This window comes from Heptranchias perlo, chromosome 12, assembly GCF_035084215.1.
Source record: "Heptranchias perlo isolate sHepPer1 chromosome 12, sHepPer1.hap1, whole genome shotgun sequence".
Lineage (NCBI taxonomy): Eukaryota > Metazoa > Chordata > Chondrichthyes > Hexanchiformes > Hexanchidae > Heptranchias > Heptranchias perlo.
Window position 1 is genome coordinate 4882831 of NC_090336.1, and position 19818 is coordinate 4902648.

Below are 19818 nucleotides of genomic sequence, written 5' to 3' on the forward strand. Positions count from 1 at the left end.
TTTCTTCCTCACTTTCAGCCAGTGAGGAGGGAGCTGGCTCACCACCTGGACTCAGTCAGTACCTCACCCCACCTGACACACACCTGCACTGTCTACTGGAGGGAGGTCTCCTTTGACCCACATCCTGCAGCACCACCTCCAACTCTTCATTATCAAGGGAGTTATGGTCCCACATATCTCTGATGCATCATTTGCTCTTCTTGCAGGTAGTTACATAGGCTGCTCGAGCAAACAGTGCATCCATGACTAGTTTAGTGTATCTGCACACAGCTGACTGGCTAATGTTAGTGATGGTCCCAGCGCAGGGCTGGAATGAGCCCATTACATGGGCTGGGGGGCGCTGGGGCTGGAGGGGCGCGGGGCTGGAGGGGCGCGGGGCTGGGGGGGGCGCGGGGCTGGAGGGGCGCGGGGGCTGGAGGGGCGCGGGCTGGAGGGGCGCGGGGCTGGAGGGGCGCGGGGCCTGCTACATTTGCAGCCAGTGACTGACTGTGTGTTGGAAAATGGGAATGAAACCTGGCCGGTGTCTGTAACGAGTGGCCACGCGAACGGCCCTAAAATGGGCGGGTGATTCAGCGGGTGGGAGACTGGAGCAGTTCAAACATGGCTGTGCTTTCAATGTTACACATGTCTGCCCAATGTCCTGATCGGGTGCTAAATTATCTGACTGTGTGCAATCTGTGTCACTCACCTGTTTTAGGAATGAAAGGTGATATCACCACAGCAGGCAGGGTGGAGAGGGGCAGTAACTGACTGGGTGAAAGGGGAACTCACCTTAGTATGGACGGGATTCTCTCCCTCGCAGAAACCCGTCTCCGGCACACTCTCGTTCCCCACCCTCTCCCGACAGGAGCAGGGGAACAGGGTCACTGAGCTGTTCTGTATGACCAGGTTGGCAGTCCAGTTTGAAGGGCCGGTCCAGCCACAACAATCGAGCTAAAGGGAGAAAAACACCTTCAGAGGAAACTGGGTGACCGGCAAACTACAAACACTCAACACTTCTCACTGCACACGGGGGGAGGGGGAAGGGGGTCGCGTTCCAACACGGGGGAAGGAGGGGAGGGGGGGGGTAGTGTTCCAACACGGGGGAGGGGTTAATGTTCTAACATAGGGGGGAGGGAGGGGTTAATGTTCTAACACGGGGGAGGGGGAGGAAGGGGTTAATGTTCTAACACGGGGGAAGGGGAGGGGTTAATGTTCTAACACGGGGAGGGGGGAGGGGTTAATGTTCTAACACGGGGAGGGGGAGGGGTTAATGTTCTAACACGGGGAGGGGGGAGGGGTTAATGTTCTAACACGGGGAGGGGGAGGGGTTAATGTTCTAACACGGGAGGGGGAGGGGTTAATGTTCTAACATAGGGGAGAGGGAGGGGTTAATGTTCTAACAGGGGGAGAGGGAGGGGTTAATGTTCTAACATGGGGAGAGGAAGAGGTTAATGTTCTAACATAGGGGGAGAGGGAGGGGTTAATGTTCTAACATGGGGGAGAGGGAGGGGTTAATGTTCTAACATGGGGAGAGGAAGGGGTTAATGTTCTAACACGGGGAGGGGGAGGGGTTAATGTTCTAACACGGGGAGGGGGAGGGGTTAATGTTCTAACACGGGAGGGGGAGGGGTTAATGTTCTAACACGGGAGGGGGAGGGGTTAATGTTCTAACATAGGGGAGAGGGAGGGGTTAATGTTCTAACATAGGGGAGAGGGAGGGGTTAATGTTCTAACATAGGGGAGAGGGAGGGGTTAATGTTCTAACAGGGGGAGAGGGAGGGGTTAATGTTCTAACAGGGGGAGAGGGAGGGGTTAATGTTCTAACATAGGGGGAGAGGGAGGGGTTAATGTTCTAACACGGGGAGGGGGAGGGGTTAATGTTCTAACATAGGGGGAGAGGGAGGGGTTAATGTTCTAACATGGGGGAGAGGGAGGGGTTAATGTTCTAACATGGGGAGAGGAAGGGGTTAATGTTCTAACACGGGGAGGGGGAGGGGTTAATGTTCTAACAGGGGGAGAGGGAGGGGTTAATGTTCTAACACGGGGAGGGGTTAATGTTCTAACATGGGGAGAGGGAGGGGTTAATGTTCTAACATAGGGGAGAGGAAGGGGTTAATGTTCTAACATAGGGGAGAGGGAGGGGTTAATGTTCTAACATGGGGGAGAGGGAGGGGTTAATGTTCTAACATGGGGGAGAGGGAGGGGTTAATGTTCTAACATGGGGGAGAGGGAGGGGTTAATGTTCTAACATGGGGGAGAGGGAGGGGTTAATGTTCTAACATGGGGGAGAGGGAGGGGTTAATGTTCTAACATGGGGGAGAGGGAGGGGTTAATGTTCCAACACGGGGGAGAGGGGTTAAAATTCAACAGTCCGGGTGCCCCTGAGCCATAGCCCCAGCCCTGTGTGGGACACTCCCCACCCTTGAACTCAGTAACATTTCCCCCTCTCCATTCCTTACTCACTTTCCTCTGGATGTAATCCCAGGTTGTCCCAAAACTTTTCTCTGTGTTTTCCTGTGGGTTGTAGTTGACGATCATTTCATGGACGATCTCAGATATCTCCGACTTGAGCTGTAAAGAGAACCAAATGTTTCAACAGATAAACTGGAATCGAAATATTCGGGGCCAGAACAATATGAAGAATTTGTTGGTGCCACATTGAGTGACCCTTTCAAGGAGATCACCTGAGCTACAGGATACTGTGCTCAGAGTGACCATGGTGCTGTTGGCTGTCTGTCTGTCTGATCCACCAGGTGAGGCAGGTGGACACCAGCCTGGTAAAATAACCACCTCAGTCTTTGGAGTCTTGGGCTTTGAGTGAATGTCGAGACGGAAATTGCGCTCCCGGTGATTGAGTTTATTGTGCTGTGTTTTTGGACTCCTTGTGCAGGCATCGACAGACTGCCCTGAAATATTCACTCCAGCCCCTCCATGACTCTGCATAGTCACCAGGGAAGCTTTGCCCTTGTGCAGTGAACCAACCAATTGGAGCAAGTGGGATTTGTGGCCAGCAGGTCCAAATTAAAGGGATGTGCTCACTTAAAGGGATAGAAGGGTATCCTTTTTGTTTTTCTCGTTCATGGGATGTGGACGTCGCTGGCAAGGCCGGCATTTATTGCCCATCCCTAATTGCCATTGAGAAGGTGGTGGTGAGCCGCCTTCCAAGGTTAGATGAACGAGGGAGGGAGGAGGCTCCTGTGGATCATAAATTACAGCATGGACCAATTGGGCTGAATGGCCTGTTTCTGTGCTGTAAATTCTATGTATTTCTATGTAAAGGTAAGTGCCCATATAAAGGGATGAATATTTACATCAGCTTAAAATTCACTACTTGATATCTGTGAGCCTTGGGCAAGTTGGGGGTGAACCGGAGGAGAAGGAGGAGGAGGAGGAGGAGAAGGAGGTGGAGGAGGAGGGTGAGTCATAAAGTGAAAGGAAACTCAACGTAAAGGTACAAAACGAATTCTGTGGGCAAGTGAACGAGCGATACAAAACATAAAATACTGCAGATACTGGAAATCTGAAATAAAAACCAACAATGCTGGAAAGATTCAGCAGGCCAGGCAGAGTCTGTGGTGGGGAGGAGGAGGGTTTTAACGTTTCAGGTTAATGGCCGTTCATCACAACCCAGATGTTAACCAGAAAGGTTAACCCAACCTTCGTGTCTCCACAGAAGCTGTCTGACCTGCTGGGTGTTTCCAGGGGGGAATGAGTGACGCAGTATTTCTTCCCACTTCAGGCATGGTCAAGTGGACATGCAGCCACGAGATGGGCATGAGAATCGGCAGCCTGTTTGACATCTCTCCTCATATTGAGGGGAGAAGAGGCCACAACCAGACCTCTGACATCCAAGGAGGGACCGTCACTTCCACATAGACCAGGAAGCAGTTTCAAGTGGGGCAGACGGGAGGGGAATTCCGCGGAGACCCAGGCTTTGCCATGATGCTTTTGTATGTGGGGTTGGGATGGGGAAGGATCGACCATCAGCAGTACCAGTGGGGGCAGGGAAATCGTGGTGGGACGGTGATGTAGAGAAAGGCATCGCTGACAGGCTTTCCGACATGATCCACCCTGAGTTTGGTGTGAATCGTAGAGGAGGGAGTTCACCTGGTCTAAAGATCCTGAGACACGATATGAGGGAGTTCTCCTGGTCTAAAGATCCTGAGACTCGATATGAGGGAGTTCACCTGGTCTAAAGATCCTGAGACACGATATGAGGGAGTTCACCTGGTCTAAAGATCCTGAGACACGATATGAGGGAGTTCACCTGGTCTGAAGATCCTGAGACACGATATGAGGGAGTTCACCTGGTCTAAAGATCCTGAGACACGATATGAGGGAGTTCACCTGGTCTAAAGATCCTGAGACACGATATGAGGGAGTTCACCTGGTCTAAAGATCCTGAGACACGATATGAGGGAGTTCACCTGGTCTAAAGATCCTGAGACACGATCTGAGGGAGTTCTCCTGGTCTAAAGATCCTGAGACACAATATGAGGGAGTTCACCTGGTCTAAAGATCCTGAGACACAATATGAGGGAGTTCACCTGATTTACTGGCCAACATTGTTCCCTCAATCAATACCATAAAAATGCAGATTAACTGGTCAATGATCTCACTCCTGTTTGGGTGATCTTACTGTGCACAAAATGGCTACTGCATTTTCAAAGCTATTCATTTGTAAAGTGCTCAGATACATTTAAAAGATATAACAAGCTGCTATATATAAATCTAAGTCTTTCTTTGTTGGATCACTTTCAGCAGTGAGTGGGAGACAAAACAGCAGACAGGAAGTGCAGAGACTGACATTCCTGGTACTGGGACCTTATTCCAGGATTAACAGATGGAGAAAGGCTGTTGGAAATGTAAAGATCCCCCACAATGAGCTGACTGCAACCAGTCTCATCAGTTCTCAAGATAGCTGGTTGAACAAAATAACATAGCTGACGACTTGGATACGCCTGTGGTTGCTGCTTCCTCCGTAAGGGGGAGGGGCTCCCTGCTCTCCATTCTCTGCCTCTTGTCCTCACACCGTCTGTGACACTGGAAAAACAGGACTGTTGCGGCCATGGGTCATGGAGTGGGTCAGTAACGGGAAGGGTCATGCAGTGGGTCAGTAACGGGAAGGGTCATGCAGTGGGTCAGTAACGGGAAGGGTCATGCAGTGGGTCAGTAACGGGAAGGGTCATGCAGTGGGTCAGTAACGGGAAGGGTCATGCAGTGGGTCAGTAACGGGAAGGGTCATCAATGTACGGGACGGTGTAACGGGGGATGGGCTCGATCGAGGATCAGTGTACGGGACGGTGTGACGGGGGATGGGCTCGATCGAGGATCAGTGTACGGGACGGTGTGACGGGGGATGGGCTCGATCGAGGATCAGTGTACGGGACGGTGTGACGGGGGATGGGCTCGATCGAGGATCAGTGTACGGGACGGTGTGACGGGGGATGGGCTCGATCGATGGTCAGTGTACGGGACGGTGTGACGGGCTCGATCGAGGGTCAGTGTACGGGACGGTGTGACGGGGGATGGGCTAGATCGAGGATCAGTGTACGGGACGGTGTGACGGGGGATGGGCTCGATCGAGGATCAGTGTACGGGACGGTGTGACGGGGGATGGGCTCGATCGAGGATCAGTGTACGGGACGGTGTGACGGGGGATGGGCTCGATCGAGGGTCAGTGTACGGGACGGTGTGACGGGGGATGGGCTCGATCGAGGGTCAGTGTACGGGACGGTGTGACGGGGGATGGGCTCGATCGAGGGTCAGTGTACGGGACGGTGTGACGGGGGATGGGCTCGATCGAGGGTCAGTGTATGGGACGGTGTGACGGGGGATGGGCTCGATCGAGGATCAGTGTACGGGACGGTGTGACGGGGGATGGGCTCGATCGAGGATCAGTGTGCGGGACGGTGTGACGGGGGATGGGCTCGATCGAGGTTCAGTGTACGGGACGGTGTGACGGGGGATGGGCTCGATCGAGGATCAGTGTACGGGACGGTGTGACGGGCTCGATCGAGGATCAGTGTACGGGACGGTGTGACGGGCTCGATCGAGGATCAGTGTACGGGACGGTGTGACGGGGGATGGGCTTGATCGAGGATCAGTGTACGGGACGGTGTGACGGGGGATGGGCTCGATCGAGGATCAGTGTACGGGACGGTGTGACGGGCTCGATCGAGGATCAGTGTACGGGACGGTGTGACGGGGGATGGGCTCGATCGAGGGTCAGTGTACGGGACGGTGTGACGGGGGATGGGCTCGATCGAGGATCAGTGTACGGGACGGTGTGACGGGGGATGGGCTCGATCGAGGATCAGTGTGCGGGACGGTGTGACGGGGGATGGGCTCGATCGAGGATCAGTGTGCGGGACGGTGTGACGGGGGATGGGCTCGATCGATGGTCAGTGTACGGGACGGTGTGACGGGGGATGGGCTCGATCGAGGATCAGTGTACGGGACGGTGTGACGGGGGATGGGCTCGATCGAGGATCAGTGTGCGGGACGGTGTGACGGGAGATGGGCTCGATCGATGGTCAGTGTACGGGACGGTGTGACGGGGGATGGGCTCGATCGAGGATCAGTGTACGAGACGGTGTGACGGGGGATGGGCTCGATCGAGGATCAGTGTACGGGACGGTGTGACGGGGGATGGGCTCGATCGAGGATCAGTGTACGGGACGGTGTGACGGGGGATGGGCTAGATCGAGGATCAGTGTACGGGACGGTGTGACGGGGGATGGGCTCGATCGAGGATCAGTGTACGGGACGGTGTGACGGGGGATGGGCTCGATCGAGGATCAGTGTACGGGACGGTGTGACGGGGGATGGGCTCGATCGAGGATCAGTGTACGGGACGGTGTGACGGGGGATGGGCTCGATCGAGGATCAGTGTACGGGACGGTGTGACGGGGGATGGGCTCGATCGAGGATCAGTGTGCGGGACGGTGTAACGGGGGATGGGCTCGATCGATGGTCAGTGTACGGGACGGTGTGACGGGGGATGGGCTCGATCGAGGATCAGTGTACGGGACGGTGTGACGGGGGATGGGCTCGATCGAGGATCAGTGTACGGGACGGTGTGACGGGGGATGGGCTCGATCGATGGTCAGTGTACGGGACGGTGTAACGGGAGATGGGCTCGATCGAGGGTCAGTGTACGGCACGGTGTGACGGGGGATGGGCTCGATCGAGGATCAGTGTACGGGACGGTGTAACGGGGGATGGGCTAGATCGAGGATCAGTGTACGGGACGGTGTGACGGGGGATGGGCTCGATCGAGGATCAGTGTACGGGACGGTGTGACGGGGGATGGGCTCGATCGAGGATCAGTGTACGGGACGGTGTGACGGGGGATGGGCTAGATCGAGGATCAGTGTACGGGACGGTGTGACGGGGGATGGGCTCGATCGAGGATCAGTGTACGGGACGGTGTGACGGGGGATGGGCTCGATCGAGGATCAGTGTACGGGACGGTGTGACGGGGGATGGGCTCGATCGAGGATCAGTGTACGGGACGGTGTGACGGGGGATGGGCTCGATCGAGGATCAGTGTACGGGACGGTGTGACGGGGGATGGGCTCGATCGAGGATCAGTGTACGGGACGGTGTAATGGGGGATGGGCTCGATCGAGGATCAGTGTACGGGACGGTGTGACGGGGGATGGGCTCGATCGAGGATCAGTGTACGGGACGGTGTAATGGGGGATGGGCTCGATCGAGGATCAGTGTACGGGACGGTGTGACGGGGGATGGGCTCGATCGAGGATCAGTGTACGGGACGGTGTGACGGGGGATGGGCTCGATCGAGGATCAGTGTACGGGACGGTGTGACGGGGGATGGGCTCGATCGAGGATCAGTGTACGGGACGGTGTAATGGGGGATGGGCTAGATCGAGGATCCATCTTTCAGACACTCAGCCATCAAGAGATGCTGAGAGATGCGATGAGTTTGATTGCTGGTCCCCGTTAGAGACAGAATGAGACGGGGTTTATAACGGGTGGTAGATCCACGTCACCATATCTTTGACCCACTGAGACCTGACGAGCTGTATTACCAAACCTCATATGAGGCACTGACACAGGGTGTCACCAGACACCCCCCTCCCCACCATGTGGTGACGGTAATAGACCAAACATCACGAGTAAACGGAGCAGACCATTAACCAGTTGGTGTGGAGCAGTCACAATGCACCCTCACCGCTCCGCACTTGGCTGGTGGACTTGATATCCATCCTTCGCTCCTCTCTCCAACATCATCCAGTATTGTTCAGGTCGGTGAATTCACACCATAAAACTCAGTGAAGACTTGTAAGACTCACCCCTTCTCTCTGGAAGTAGATCAGGACCCCGGCAGTGATCTGTGCAATCAGGATTAGCAGCAGGCAGGTGAAATACTGAAAAACAAGACATACTCATTACATTCAAAAATCCCCAGCAGGCTGGAGTAATAGTGAAATGGGTAATCCAGTTGGAATAGTGGGGAGGGCTATGGTGAGCGTGTGGGTGTTTGTGCGCGCGTGCGCGCGGTGTTTGCGCGCGCGGTGTTTGCGCGGTGTTTGCGCGTGTGCGGTGTTTGTGCGGTGTTTGCGCGTGTGCGGTGTTTGTGCGAGCGGTGTTTGCGCGTGTGCGGTGTTTGTGCGGTGTTTGCGCGTGTGCGGTGTTTGCGCGTGTGCGGTGTTTGTGCGGGCGGTGTTTGCGCGTGTGCGGTGTTTGCGCGGTGTTTGCGCGTGTGCGGTGTTTGTGCGGGTGGTGTTTGCGCGTGTGCGGTGTTTGTGCGTGTGCGGTGTTTGCGCGTGTGCGGTGTTTGCGCGGGCGGTGTTTGCGCGTGTGCGGTGTTTGTGCGGTGTTTGCGCGTGTGCGGTGTTTGTGCGGGCGGTGTTTGCGCGTGTGCGGTGTTTGTGCGGTGTTTGCGCGTGTGCTGTGTTTGTGCGTGTGCGGTGTTTGCGCGTGTGCGGTGTTTGTGCGGTGTTTGCGCGTGTGCGGTGTTTGTGCAGGCGGTGTTTGCGCGTGTGCGGTGTTTGTGCGGTGTTTGCGCGTGTGCGGTGTTTGCGCGTGTGCGGTGTTTGTGCGGTGTTTGCGCGTGTGCGGTGTTTGCGCGCGGGCGGTGTTTGTGCGTGTGCGGTGTTTGTGCGGTGTTTGCGCGTGTGCGGTGTTTGCGCGGGCGGTGTTTGCGCGTGTGCGGTGTTTGTGCGGTGTTTGCGCGTGTGCGGTGTTTGTGCGGGCGGTGTTTGCGCGTGTGCGGTGTTTGTGCGGTGTTTGCGCGTGTGCTGTGTTTGTGCGCGTGCGGTGTTTGCGCGTGTGCGGTGTTTGTGCGGTGTTTGCGCGTGTGCGGTGTTTGTGCGGGCGGTGTTTGCGCGTGTGCGGTGTTTGTGCGGTGTTTGCGCGTGTGCGGTGTTTGCGCGTGTGCGGTGTTTGTGCGGCGTTTGCGCGGTGTTTGCGCGTGTGCGGTGTTTGCGCGGTGTTTGCGCGTGTGCGGTGTTTGCGCGCGGGTGGTGTTTGTGCGTGTGCGGTGTTTGTGCGGTGTTTGCGCGTGTGCGGTGTTTGCGCGTGTGCGGTGTTTGTGCGGTGTTTGTGCGGTGTTTGCGCGTGTGCGGTGTTTGCGCGTGTGCGGTGTTTGCGCGTGTGCGGTGTTTGTGCGGCGTTTGCGCGGTGTTTGCGCGTGTGCAGTGTTTGCGCGGTGTTTGCGCGTGTGCGGTGTTTGCGCGCGGGCGGTGTTTGCGCGCGGGCGGTGTTTGCGCGCGGGCGGTGTTTGTGCGGTGTTTGCGCGTGTGCGGTGTTTGCGCGTGTGCGGTGTTTGTGCGGTGTTTGCGCGGTATTTGCGCGTGTGCGGTGTTTGTGCGGCGTTTGCGCGTGCGCGGTGTTTGCGCGTGCGCGGTGTTTGCACGGTGTTTGCGCGTGCGCGGTGTTTGCACGGTGTTTGCGCGTGCGCGGTGTTTGCACGGTGTTTGCGGTGTTTGCGTGTGTATTCTTGCTGGTTTGTACCGACAGCCCTTTACACTGCAGTCAGAGTTTAACTTGAAATAAAGCTGAGTGTTCACCTTTTCCATTCCACTTTGTACCGTATACACCTCAATAAGGCTCCCTCTCATTCACCACTTTTCAACACTGAAGAGTCGAAGGGGATGATTTGTGTGCGAGGTCTTCTGCGGAACCTCCGTACCGTTGTCAGTCCGGCCCTGCTCTGTACTGCTGCTGGCACTCGGGTACGGGGACTTCCTCTGGGCTAACTGGGTTTCTGCCGAAGTTACAATGGCGGAGAGGAAGAAGCCCGGAGGAAATTCATCCCCATAAAGTGCCTCTAATATCTCCGTATTATGTTTGTTTTGTTGGTTCACGAGTGCTCATAGTATAATAAATAAACAAGATTTGTGCTGCTATTTCAATCACGTTACTGCCCCATTCCCGTCCAGCAGAGGAGGAGGAAAATCGGCCACATAGATTTTGTCCCCAGACTTGTTTAGCATCCTTGGGTATACAGCATGTATTTCTGAATGTATTTATTGGTGTTGATCCCTTTAAGAAAAGGGTGTTTAAACTATTGTATCCCACAGTTCTCCATGACAGGGGCTGAAAGTTTTTTGCCTGTCAGAACTACATTTGAACCGAGGTCCCTCGCAAACTGTTCCCACTGTTTGGGACTGACACAACAAATCAATGCATATTATCATTTGATAAATCCATAACGACATTCATTACAGACTCACCAATCCTAAGAGGAATTTGACCTCATTAACTGCTCCGAGACAGCCAAGAAATCCCATCAGCATCGTGACAGAACCAACTCCCAGCAGGATGTATGATCCAATTTTCAATGCAGAAGATGACGACTCTAGGGAAAAAATAAATATAGATTTATTATTTGCATCAGCAGTTTGCAGTTCAAATCACAAATCATTGCCCGACCTTCTCCCCCAGCTCATTCCTTCCCAGAGGGAACGCCACCAATTCTCAGGCTTTCCATCTTTGACAATCTTCAGCCGATAAAAACTCAAACCTACCGATATCAATAATTCCTCACTAAATCATACTGTCCTTAATATCCTCTATTATGGGACTTAGATATAAGTTAATCCATTGAAAGAAAATGATAAATATTCCCAAACTGGCCTACAGTATCGCATTCTAACACATCGACAGGATTCCATTCTAAAGAGTCCAGAGTGTTCCACTCCAACAGGTCTACACTATTCCACTCCAACAGGTCTACACTATTCCACTCCAACAGGTCTACACTATTCCACTCCAACAGGTCTACACTATTCCACTCCAACAGGTCTACACTATTCCACTCCAACAGGTCGACACTATTCCACTCCAACAGGTCTACACTATTCCACTCCAACAGGTCTACACTATTCCACTCCAACAGGTCTACACTATTCCACTCCAACAGGTCTACACTATTCCACTCCAACAGGTCTACACTATTCCACTCCAACAGGTCTACACTATTCCACTCCAACAGGTCGACACTATTCCACTCCAACAGGTCTACACTATTCCACTCCAACAGGTCTACACTATTCCACTCCAACAGGTCGACACTATTCCACTCCAACAGGTCTACACTATTCCACTCCAACAGGTCTACACTATTCCACTCCAACAGGTCTACACTATTCCACTCCAACAGGTCGGCACGATTCCACTCCAACAGGTCTACAGTATTCCACTCCAACAGGTCTACACTCTTCCACTCCAACAGGTCTACACTCTTCCACTCCAACAGGTCTACACTCTTCCACTCCAACAGGTCTACAGTATTCCACTTCAACAGGTCTACAGTATTCCACTTCAACAGGTCTACAGTACTCCACTCCAACAGGTCTACAGTATTCCACTTCAACAGGTCTACAGTATTCCACTTCAACAGGTCTACAGTACTCCACTCCAACAGGTCTACAGTACTCCACTCCAACAGGTCTACAGTACCCCACTCCAACAGGTCTACAGTACTCCACTCCAACAGGTCTACAGTACCCCACTCCAACAGGTCTACAGTACTCCACTCCAACAGGTCTACACTATTCCACTCCAACAGGTCTACACTATTCCACTCCAACAGGTCTACACTATTCCACTCCAACAGGTCTACACTATTCCACTCCAACAGGTCTACACTATTCCACTCCAACAGGTCTACACTATTCCACTCCAACAGGTCTACACTATTCCACTCCAACAGGTCTACACTATTCCACTCCAACAGGTCTACACTATTCCACTCCAACAGGTCTACACTCTTCCACTCCAACAGGTCTACAGTACTCCACTCCAACAGGTCTACACTCTTCCACTCCAACAGGTCTACACTCTTCCACTCCAACAGGTCTACACTATTCGATTCCAACAGGTCTACACTGTTCCACTCCAACAGGTCTACACTGTTCCACTCCAACAGGTCTACAGTACTCCACTCCAACAGGTCTACAGTATTCCACTCCAACAGGTCGACACTATTCCACTCCAACAGGTCTACACTATTCCACTCCAACAGGTCTACACTATTCCACTCCAACAGGTCTACAGTACTCCACTCCAACAGGTCTACACTATTCCACTCCAACAGGTCGACACTATTCCACTCCAACAGGTCTACACTATTCCACTCCAACAGGTCTACACTATTCCACTCCAACAGGTCTACACTATTCCACTCCAACAGGTCTACACTATTCCACTCCAACAGGTCTACAGTACTCCACTCCAACAGGTCGACACTATTCCACTCCAACAGGTCTACACTATTCCACTCCAACAGGTCGACACTATTCCACTCCAACAGGTCTACACTATTCCACTCCAACAGGTCGGCACGATTCCACTCCAACAGGTCTACAGTATTCCACTTCAACAGGTCTACACTATTCCACTCCAACAGGTCTACACTATTCCACTCCAACAGGTCTACACTATTCCACTCCAACAGGTCTACACTATTCCACTCCAACGGGTCTACAGTACTCCACTCCAACAGGTCTACACTATTCCACTCCAACAGGTCTACACTATTCCACTCCAACGGGTCTACAGTATTCCACTTCAACAGGTCTACACTATTCCACTCCAACAGGTCTACACTATTCCACTCCAACAGGTCAGCACTATTCCATTCCAACAGGTCTACACTATTCCACTCCAACAGGTCTGCACTATTCCACTCCAACAGGTCTACACTATTCCACTCCAACAGGTCAGCACTATTCCACTCCAACAGGTCAGCACTATTCCACTCCAACAGGTCTACAGTACTCCACTCCAACAGGTCTACAGTATTCCACTCCAACGGGTCTACAGTACTCCACTCCAACAGGTCTACAGTATTTCATTCCAACCATTCTACAGTATTCGATTCCAACAAGTCCACAGTATTCCATTCTAAAAGGTCTACAGTATTCCATTTCAACAGGTCCACACTACTATTTTCTAACAGACCTACAGTATTCCGTTTCTACAGGTCAACAGTACTTCATTCTAACAGATCAAGGGTATTTCATTCCAACAGTTCCGTTCTATTCCATTCCAACAGGTCTACAGTACCCCACTCCAACAGGTCTACACTATTCCATTCCAACAGGCCTACAGTACCCCACTCCAACAGGCCTACAGTACTCCACTCCAACAGGTCTACACTATTCCATTCCAACAGGCCTACAGTACCCCACTCCAACAGGCCTACAGTACCCCACTCCAACAGGTCTACACTATTCCATTCCAACAGGTCTACAGTACCCCACTCCAACAGGTCTACAGTACCCCACTCCAACAGGTCTACAGTACTCCATTCCAACAGGTCTACAGTACTCCATTCCAACAGGTCTACAGTACCCCACTCCAACAGGTCTACAGTACCCCACTCCAACAGGCCTACAGTACCCCACTCCAACAGGCCTACAGTATTCCATTGAAACAGGTCTACATCATGTCATTCCAACAGGTCTAAATAGCCGGATTCTAACAGGTCTACGGTATTCCATTCCAACAGGTCTACAACACTCAATTTTTTTTTTATTCGTCCATGGGATCTGGGCGTCGCTGGCGAGGCCGGCATTTATTGCCCATCCCTAATTGCCCTTGAGAAGGTGGTGGTGAGCCGCCTTCTTGAACCGCTGCAGTCCCTGTGGTGAAGGTTCTCCCACAGTGCTGTTAGGAAGGGAGTTCCAGGATCTTGACCCAGCGACGATGAAGGAACGGCGATATATTTCCAAGTCGGGATGGTGTGTGACTTGGAGGGGAACGTGCAGGTGGTGTTGTTCACATGTGCCTGCTGCTCTTGTCCTTCTAGGTGGTAGAGGTCACGGGTTTGGGAGGTGCTGTCAAAGAAGCCTTGGCGAGTTGCTGCAGTGCATCCTGTGGATTGTACACACTGCAGCCATGGTGCGCCGGTTTTGGAGAGAGTGAATGTTTAGGGTGGTGGATGGGGTGCCAATCAAGCGGGCTGCTTTGTCCTGGATGGTGTCGAGCTTCTTGAGTGTTGTTGGAGCTGCACTCATCCAGGCAAGTGGAGAGTATTCCATCACACTCCTGACTTGTGCCTTGTAGATGGTGGAAAGGCTTTGGGGGAGTCAGGAAGTGATCCACCCGCCACAGAATACCCAGCCTCTGACCTGCTCTTGTAGCCACAGTATTTATATGGCTGGTCCAGTTAAGTTTCTGGTCAATGGTGACCCCCAGGATGTTGTTGATGGGGGATTCAGCGATGGTAATGCTGTTGAATGTCAAGGGGAGGTGGTTAGACTCTCTTGTTGGAGATGGTCATTGTCTGGCATGAATGTTACTTGCCACTTATCAGCCCAAGCCTGGATGTTGTTCAGGTCTTGCTGAATGCGGGCACGGACTGCTTCATTATCTGAGGGGTTGCGAATGGAACTGAACACACTGCAATCATCAGCGAACATCCCCATTTCTGACCTTTACTCCACTCCAACGGGTCTACAGTACTCCACTCCAACGGGTCTACAGTACTCCACTCCAACGGGTCTACAGTACTCCACTCCAACGGGTCTACAGTACTCCACTCCAACGGGTCAGTACCTCATTCCAACACTTCTACAGTACCCTATTCCAAAAGCTCCACAGTATTTCATTCCAACTGGTCCACACTATTCCAGTCTAACAGGTCTACATTATACCATTCCAGCAGATCAACATCATCGAATGATAGAATGGTTTACATCACGGAAGGAGTCCCATCAAGGCCGTGCCGTAAGAGCAATCTAATTAGTCCCATCCCCCCGCTCTTTTCCCGTAGCCCTGAAAATGTTTTCCCTTCCAGTATTTATCCAATTCCTTTTTGAAAGCCATGATTGAATCTGCTTCCACCACCCTTTCAGGCAGCACATTCCATATCATAATAACTTGCTGCGTAAAAAAGCTTTTCCTCTTGTCGCCATTGGTTCTTTTGCAAATCACCTTAAACCAGTGTCCTCTGGTTCTTGACCCTTCTGCCAATGTGAACAGTTTCTCATTATTTATCTAAACCCTTCATGATTTTGAACGCTTCTTCAAATCTCCTCTTAACCTTCTCTGCTCCAAGGACAACAACCCCAGCTTCTCCAGTCTATCCATGTAATGGAAGTCCCTCATCCTTGGAACCATTCTGACACTTGTTCCACTTCATTCCCCAGAACTTGATCCAGCAATGCCTCCTTCCTCATTGGGCCAAAAACATACAGATCAAGAAAGTTCTCCTGAACATACATCAGAAATTCCTCCCCCTCTTTGCCCTTTACACTATTACTATCCGAGTCTATATTAGGACAGTTGAAGTCCCCCATTATCACTACTCAATGATTCTTGCACCTCTCTGTAATTTCCCTGCAAATGTGCTCCTCTTTTTCCTTCCCACTACTTGGTGGCCTATAGAATACACCCAGTAGTGAAAGGGCACCTCTATTGTTCTCAACTGGAAACCCAGGTGGTAAAGGCTCAAATACCAGAGCCTGGTCTTCCAAGCCTTCATTCACAGAGTTCCACATTACACACACACACCATACCCTTAATAAGCTCTCTTATATATGGATACAAGAGAGCTCCAATTGATATCCACCATCTGAATACAATTAACACTAATTGATATAAATTGCATGGATACAATTAATATCTATTGTTTCTTAACTCGAACCAAATAGATTCTGTTCTTGACCCCAACAGGACATCCTCTCCCTCCAGCACTGCAATATTCTCCTTAATCAATACTGCCCCCTCCTCCTTTCTTTCCCTCCCTATCTTTCTTGGGAACACCTTGTATCCAGGAATATTTAGTACCCATTCCTGCCCTTTATGGAGCGAGGTCTCCGTTATCTCCACTACATCATATTCCTATTTGGCTATTTGCGTATGCACCTTCTTTACCAGGCTTTGTGCGTTTGCACACGTGCACTCTAAACCTATCTTGGACCTTCTCGTATTCTCTGTTAGTCTGATCCCACGTAATATTGTACTATTTCTTACTCTAGTGCTATCTGTCTCTCCCAATCCTTTATGCACCTTGTTTCTCCTTTCTAATGCTATATCCTGGTGCCCAGCCCCCTGCCAAATTAGTTTAAATCTCCCCCCACAGCAGTAGTGAACCTCCCCGTGAGGACATTGATCCCAGCTCTGTTGAGGTGCAACCTGTCCATCTTAAACAGATCCATCCTACCCCAGAACTGGCCCCAATGCCCCAAGAATCTGAAGCCTCCCTCTTGCACCATGTCTCTAGCCATGCATTAACCTGCCTTATCTTCCTATTTCTGTACTCACTAGCGCGTGGCACTGGGAGTAATCCCTTTACTACCTTTGAGGTCCTGCTTTTTAATTTCCTCCATAGCTCCTGAAACTCTGACCGCAGGACCTCATCCCTTTTCTTTCGTATGCTGTTGGTGCCCACATGGATCATGATTCTGGCAGTTCCCCTTCCCCCCGCATAATGTTCTGCACCCTTTCCATGATATCCTTTATCCTGGCACCAGGGAGGCAACACACCATGTGGGACTCACGTCAACCGTCACAGAAATGCCTGTCTGACCCCTGACTATCAAATCTCCTATGACCACTGCATTTCTACACTTCACTGTGCCCCCCGTGCAGTCCTTTGCCCCACACTCAGGACTGCACTCCTTCGAGGTGTCGTCACCCTCACTGGTATTCAATGCTTAACACATAACTCCATTCCAACAGGTTGACAGTGTCCCATTCCAACAGGTCTACAGTGTCCCATTCCAACAGGTCAACTGTGTCCCATTCCAACAGGTCAACTGTGTCCCATTCCAACAGGTCTACAGTGTCACATTCCAACAGGTCCATTGTGTCCCATTCCAACAGGTCTACAGTGTCCCATTCCAACAGGTTTACAGTGTCCCATTCCAACAGGTCTACAGTGTCCCATTCCAACAGATTTACAGTGTCCCATTCCAACAGGTTTACAGTGTCCCATTCCAACAGGTTTACAGTGTCCCATTCCAACAGATTTACAGTGTCCCATTCCAACAGGTTTACAGTGTCCCATTCCAACAGATTTACAGTGTCCCATTCCAACAGGTCTACAGTGTCCCATTCCAACAGGTTTACAGTGTCCCATTCCAACAGGTCTACTGTGTCCCATTCCAACAGGTTTACAGTGTCCCATTCCAACAGATCTACAGTGTCCCATTCCAACAGGTCTACAGTGTCCCATTCCAACAGATCTACAGTGTCCCATTCCAACAGGTCTACAGTGTCCCATTCCAACAGATCTACAGTGTCCCATTCCAACAGGACTACAGTGTCCCATTCCAACAGATCTACTGTGTCCCATTCCAACAGGTTTACAGTGTCCCATTCCAACAGATCTACAGTGTCCCATTCCAAAAGGTCTACAGTGTCCCATTCCAACAGATCTACTGTGTCCCATTCCAACAGGTCTACAGTGTCCCATTCCAACAGATCTACTGTGTCCCATTCCAACAGGTTTACAGTGTCCCATTCCAACAGATCTACAGTGTCCCATTCCAACAGGTTTACAGTGTCCCATTCCAACAGATCTATAGTGTCCCATTCCAACAGGTCTACAGTGTCCCATTCCAACAGGTCTATAGTGTTCCATTCCAACAGGTCTACAGTGTCCCATTCCAACAGGTCTACTGTGTCCCATTCCAACAGATCTACAGTGTCCCATTCCAACAGGTCTACAGTGTCCCATTCCAACAGGTCTACTGTGTCCCATTCCAACAGATCTACTGTGTCCCATTCCAACAGGTCTACTGTGTCCCATTCCAACAGATCTAATGTGTCCCATTCAAACAGGTCTACAGTGTCCCATTCCAACAGGTCTAAAGTGTCCCATTCCAACAGGTCAACTGTGTCCCATTCCAACAGGTCTACAGTGTCCCATTCCAACAGATCTACAGTGTCCCATTCAAACAGGTCTACAGTGTCCCATTCCAACAGGTCTACTGTGTCCCATTCCAACAGATCTACTGTGTCCCATTCCAACAGGTTTACAGTGTCCCATTCCAACAGGTCTACAGTGTCCCATTCCAACAGGTCCATTGTGTCCCATTCCAACAGGTCTACAGTGTCCCATTCCAACAGGTCTACAGTGTCCCATTCCAACAGGTCTACAGTGTCCCATTCCAACAGGTCCATTGTGTCCCATTCCAACAGGTCTACAGTGTCCCATTCCAACAGGTCTACTGTGTCCCATTCCAACAGGTCTACTGTGTCCCATTCCAACAGGTCTACTGTGTCCCATTCCAACAGGTCTACAGTGTCCCATTCCAACAGGTCTACAGTGTCCCATTCCAACAGGTCCATTGTGTCCCATTCCAACAGGTCTACAGTGTCCCATTCCAACAGGTCTACAGTGTCCCATTCCAACAGGTCCATTGTGTCCCATTCCAACAGGTCTACTGTGTCCCATTCCAACAGGTCTACAGTGTCCCATTCCAACAGGTTTACAGTATCCCATTCCAACAGGTCTACTGTGTCCCATTCCAACAGATCTACTGTGTCCCATTCCAACAGGTTTACAGTGTCCCATTCCAACAGGTCTACAGTGTCCCATTCCAACAGGTCAATTGTGTCCCATTCCAACAGGTCTACAGTGTCCCATTCCAACAGGTTTACAGTGTTCCATTCCAACAGGTCTACAGTGTCCCATTCCAACAGGTCCATTGTGTCCCATTCCAACAGGTCTACAGTGTCCCATTCCAACAGGTCTACTGTGTCCCATTCCAACAGGTCTACTGTGTCCCATTCCAACAGGTCTACTGTGTCCCATTCCAACAGGTCTACAGTGTCCCATTCCAACAGGTCTACAGTGTCCCATTCCAACAGGTCCATTGTGTCCCATTCCAACAGGTCTACAGTGTCCCATTCCAACAGGTCTACAGTGTCCCATTCCAACAGGTCCATTGTGTCCCATTCCAACAGGTCTACTGTGTCCCATTCCAACAGGTCTACAGTGTCCCATTCCAACAGGTTTACAGTATCCCATTCCAACAGGTTTACAGTGTTCCATTCCAACAGGTCTACAGTGTCCCATTCCAACAGGTTTACAGTATCCCATTCCAACAGGTTTACAGTGTCCCATTCCAACAGGTCCACAGTGTCCCATTTCAACAGGTTTACAGTGTCCCATTCCAACAGGTCTACTGTGTCCCATTCCAACAGTTTTACAGTGTCCCATTCAAACAGGTCTACAGTGTCCCATTCCAACAGGTCTACTGTGTCCCATTCCAACAGGTCTACAGTGTCCCATTCCAACAGGTCTACAGTGTCCCATTCCAACAGATCTACAGTGTCCCATTCAAACAGGTCTACAGTGTCCCATTCCAAAAGGTCTACAGTGTCCCATTCCAACAGGTCCATTGT

The 19818-nt window shown here is 51.5% G+C and overlaps 1 protein-coding gene across 1 annotated transcript in view; it reads right to left on the minus strand.

Moving 5' to 3' along the window:
- Window positions 1-187: 187 nt before the first annotated feature.
- LOC137328124 (CD82 antigen-like) overlaps window positions 188-19818 on the minus strand; it is a 290065-nt gene continuing 270434 nt past the window's right edge. Inside the window, exons 4-8 of the mRNA XM_067994303.1 lie at window positions 10689-10813; window positions 8304-8378; window positions 2446-2553; window positions 772-933; window positions 188-307 (exon numbers count right to left, since the gene is read on the minus strand). Of these exons, the coding sequence (XP_067850404.1) occupies window positions 188-307; window positions 772-933; window positions 2446-2553; window positions 8304-8378; window positions 10689-10813 (590 nt within the window). The remainder of the gene's footprint in view (window positions 308-771; window positions 934-2445; window positions 2554-8303; window positions 8379-10688; window positions 10814-19818) is intronic.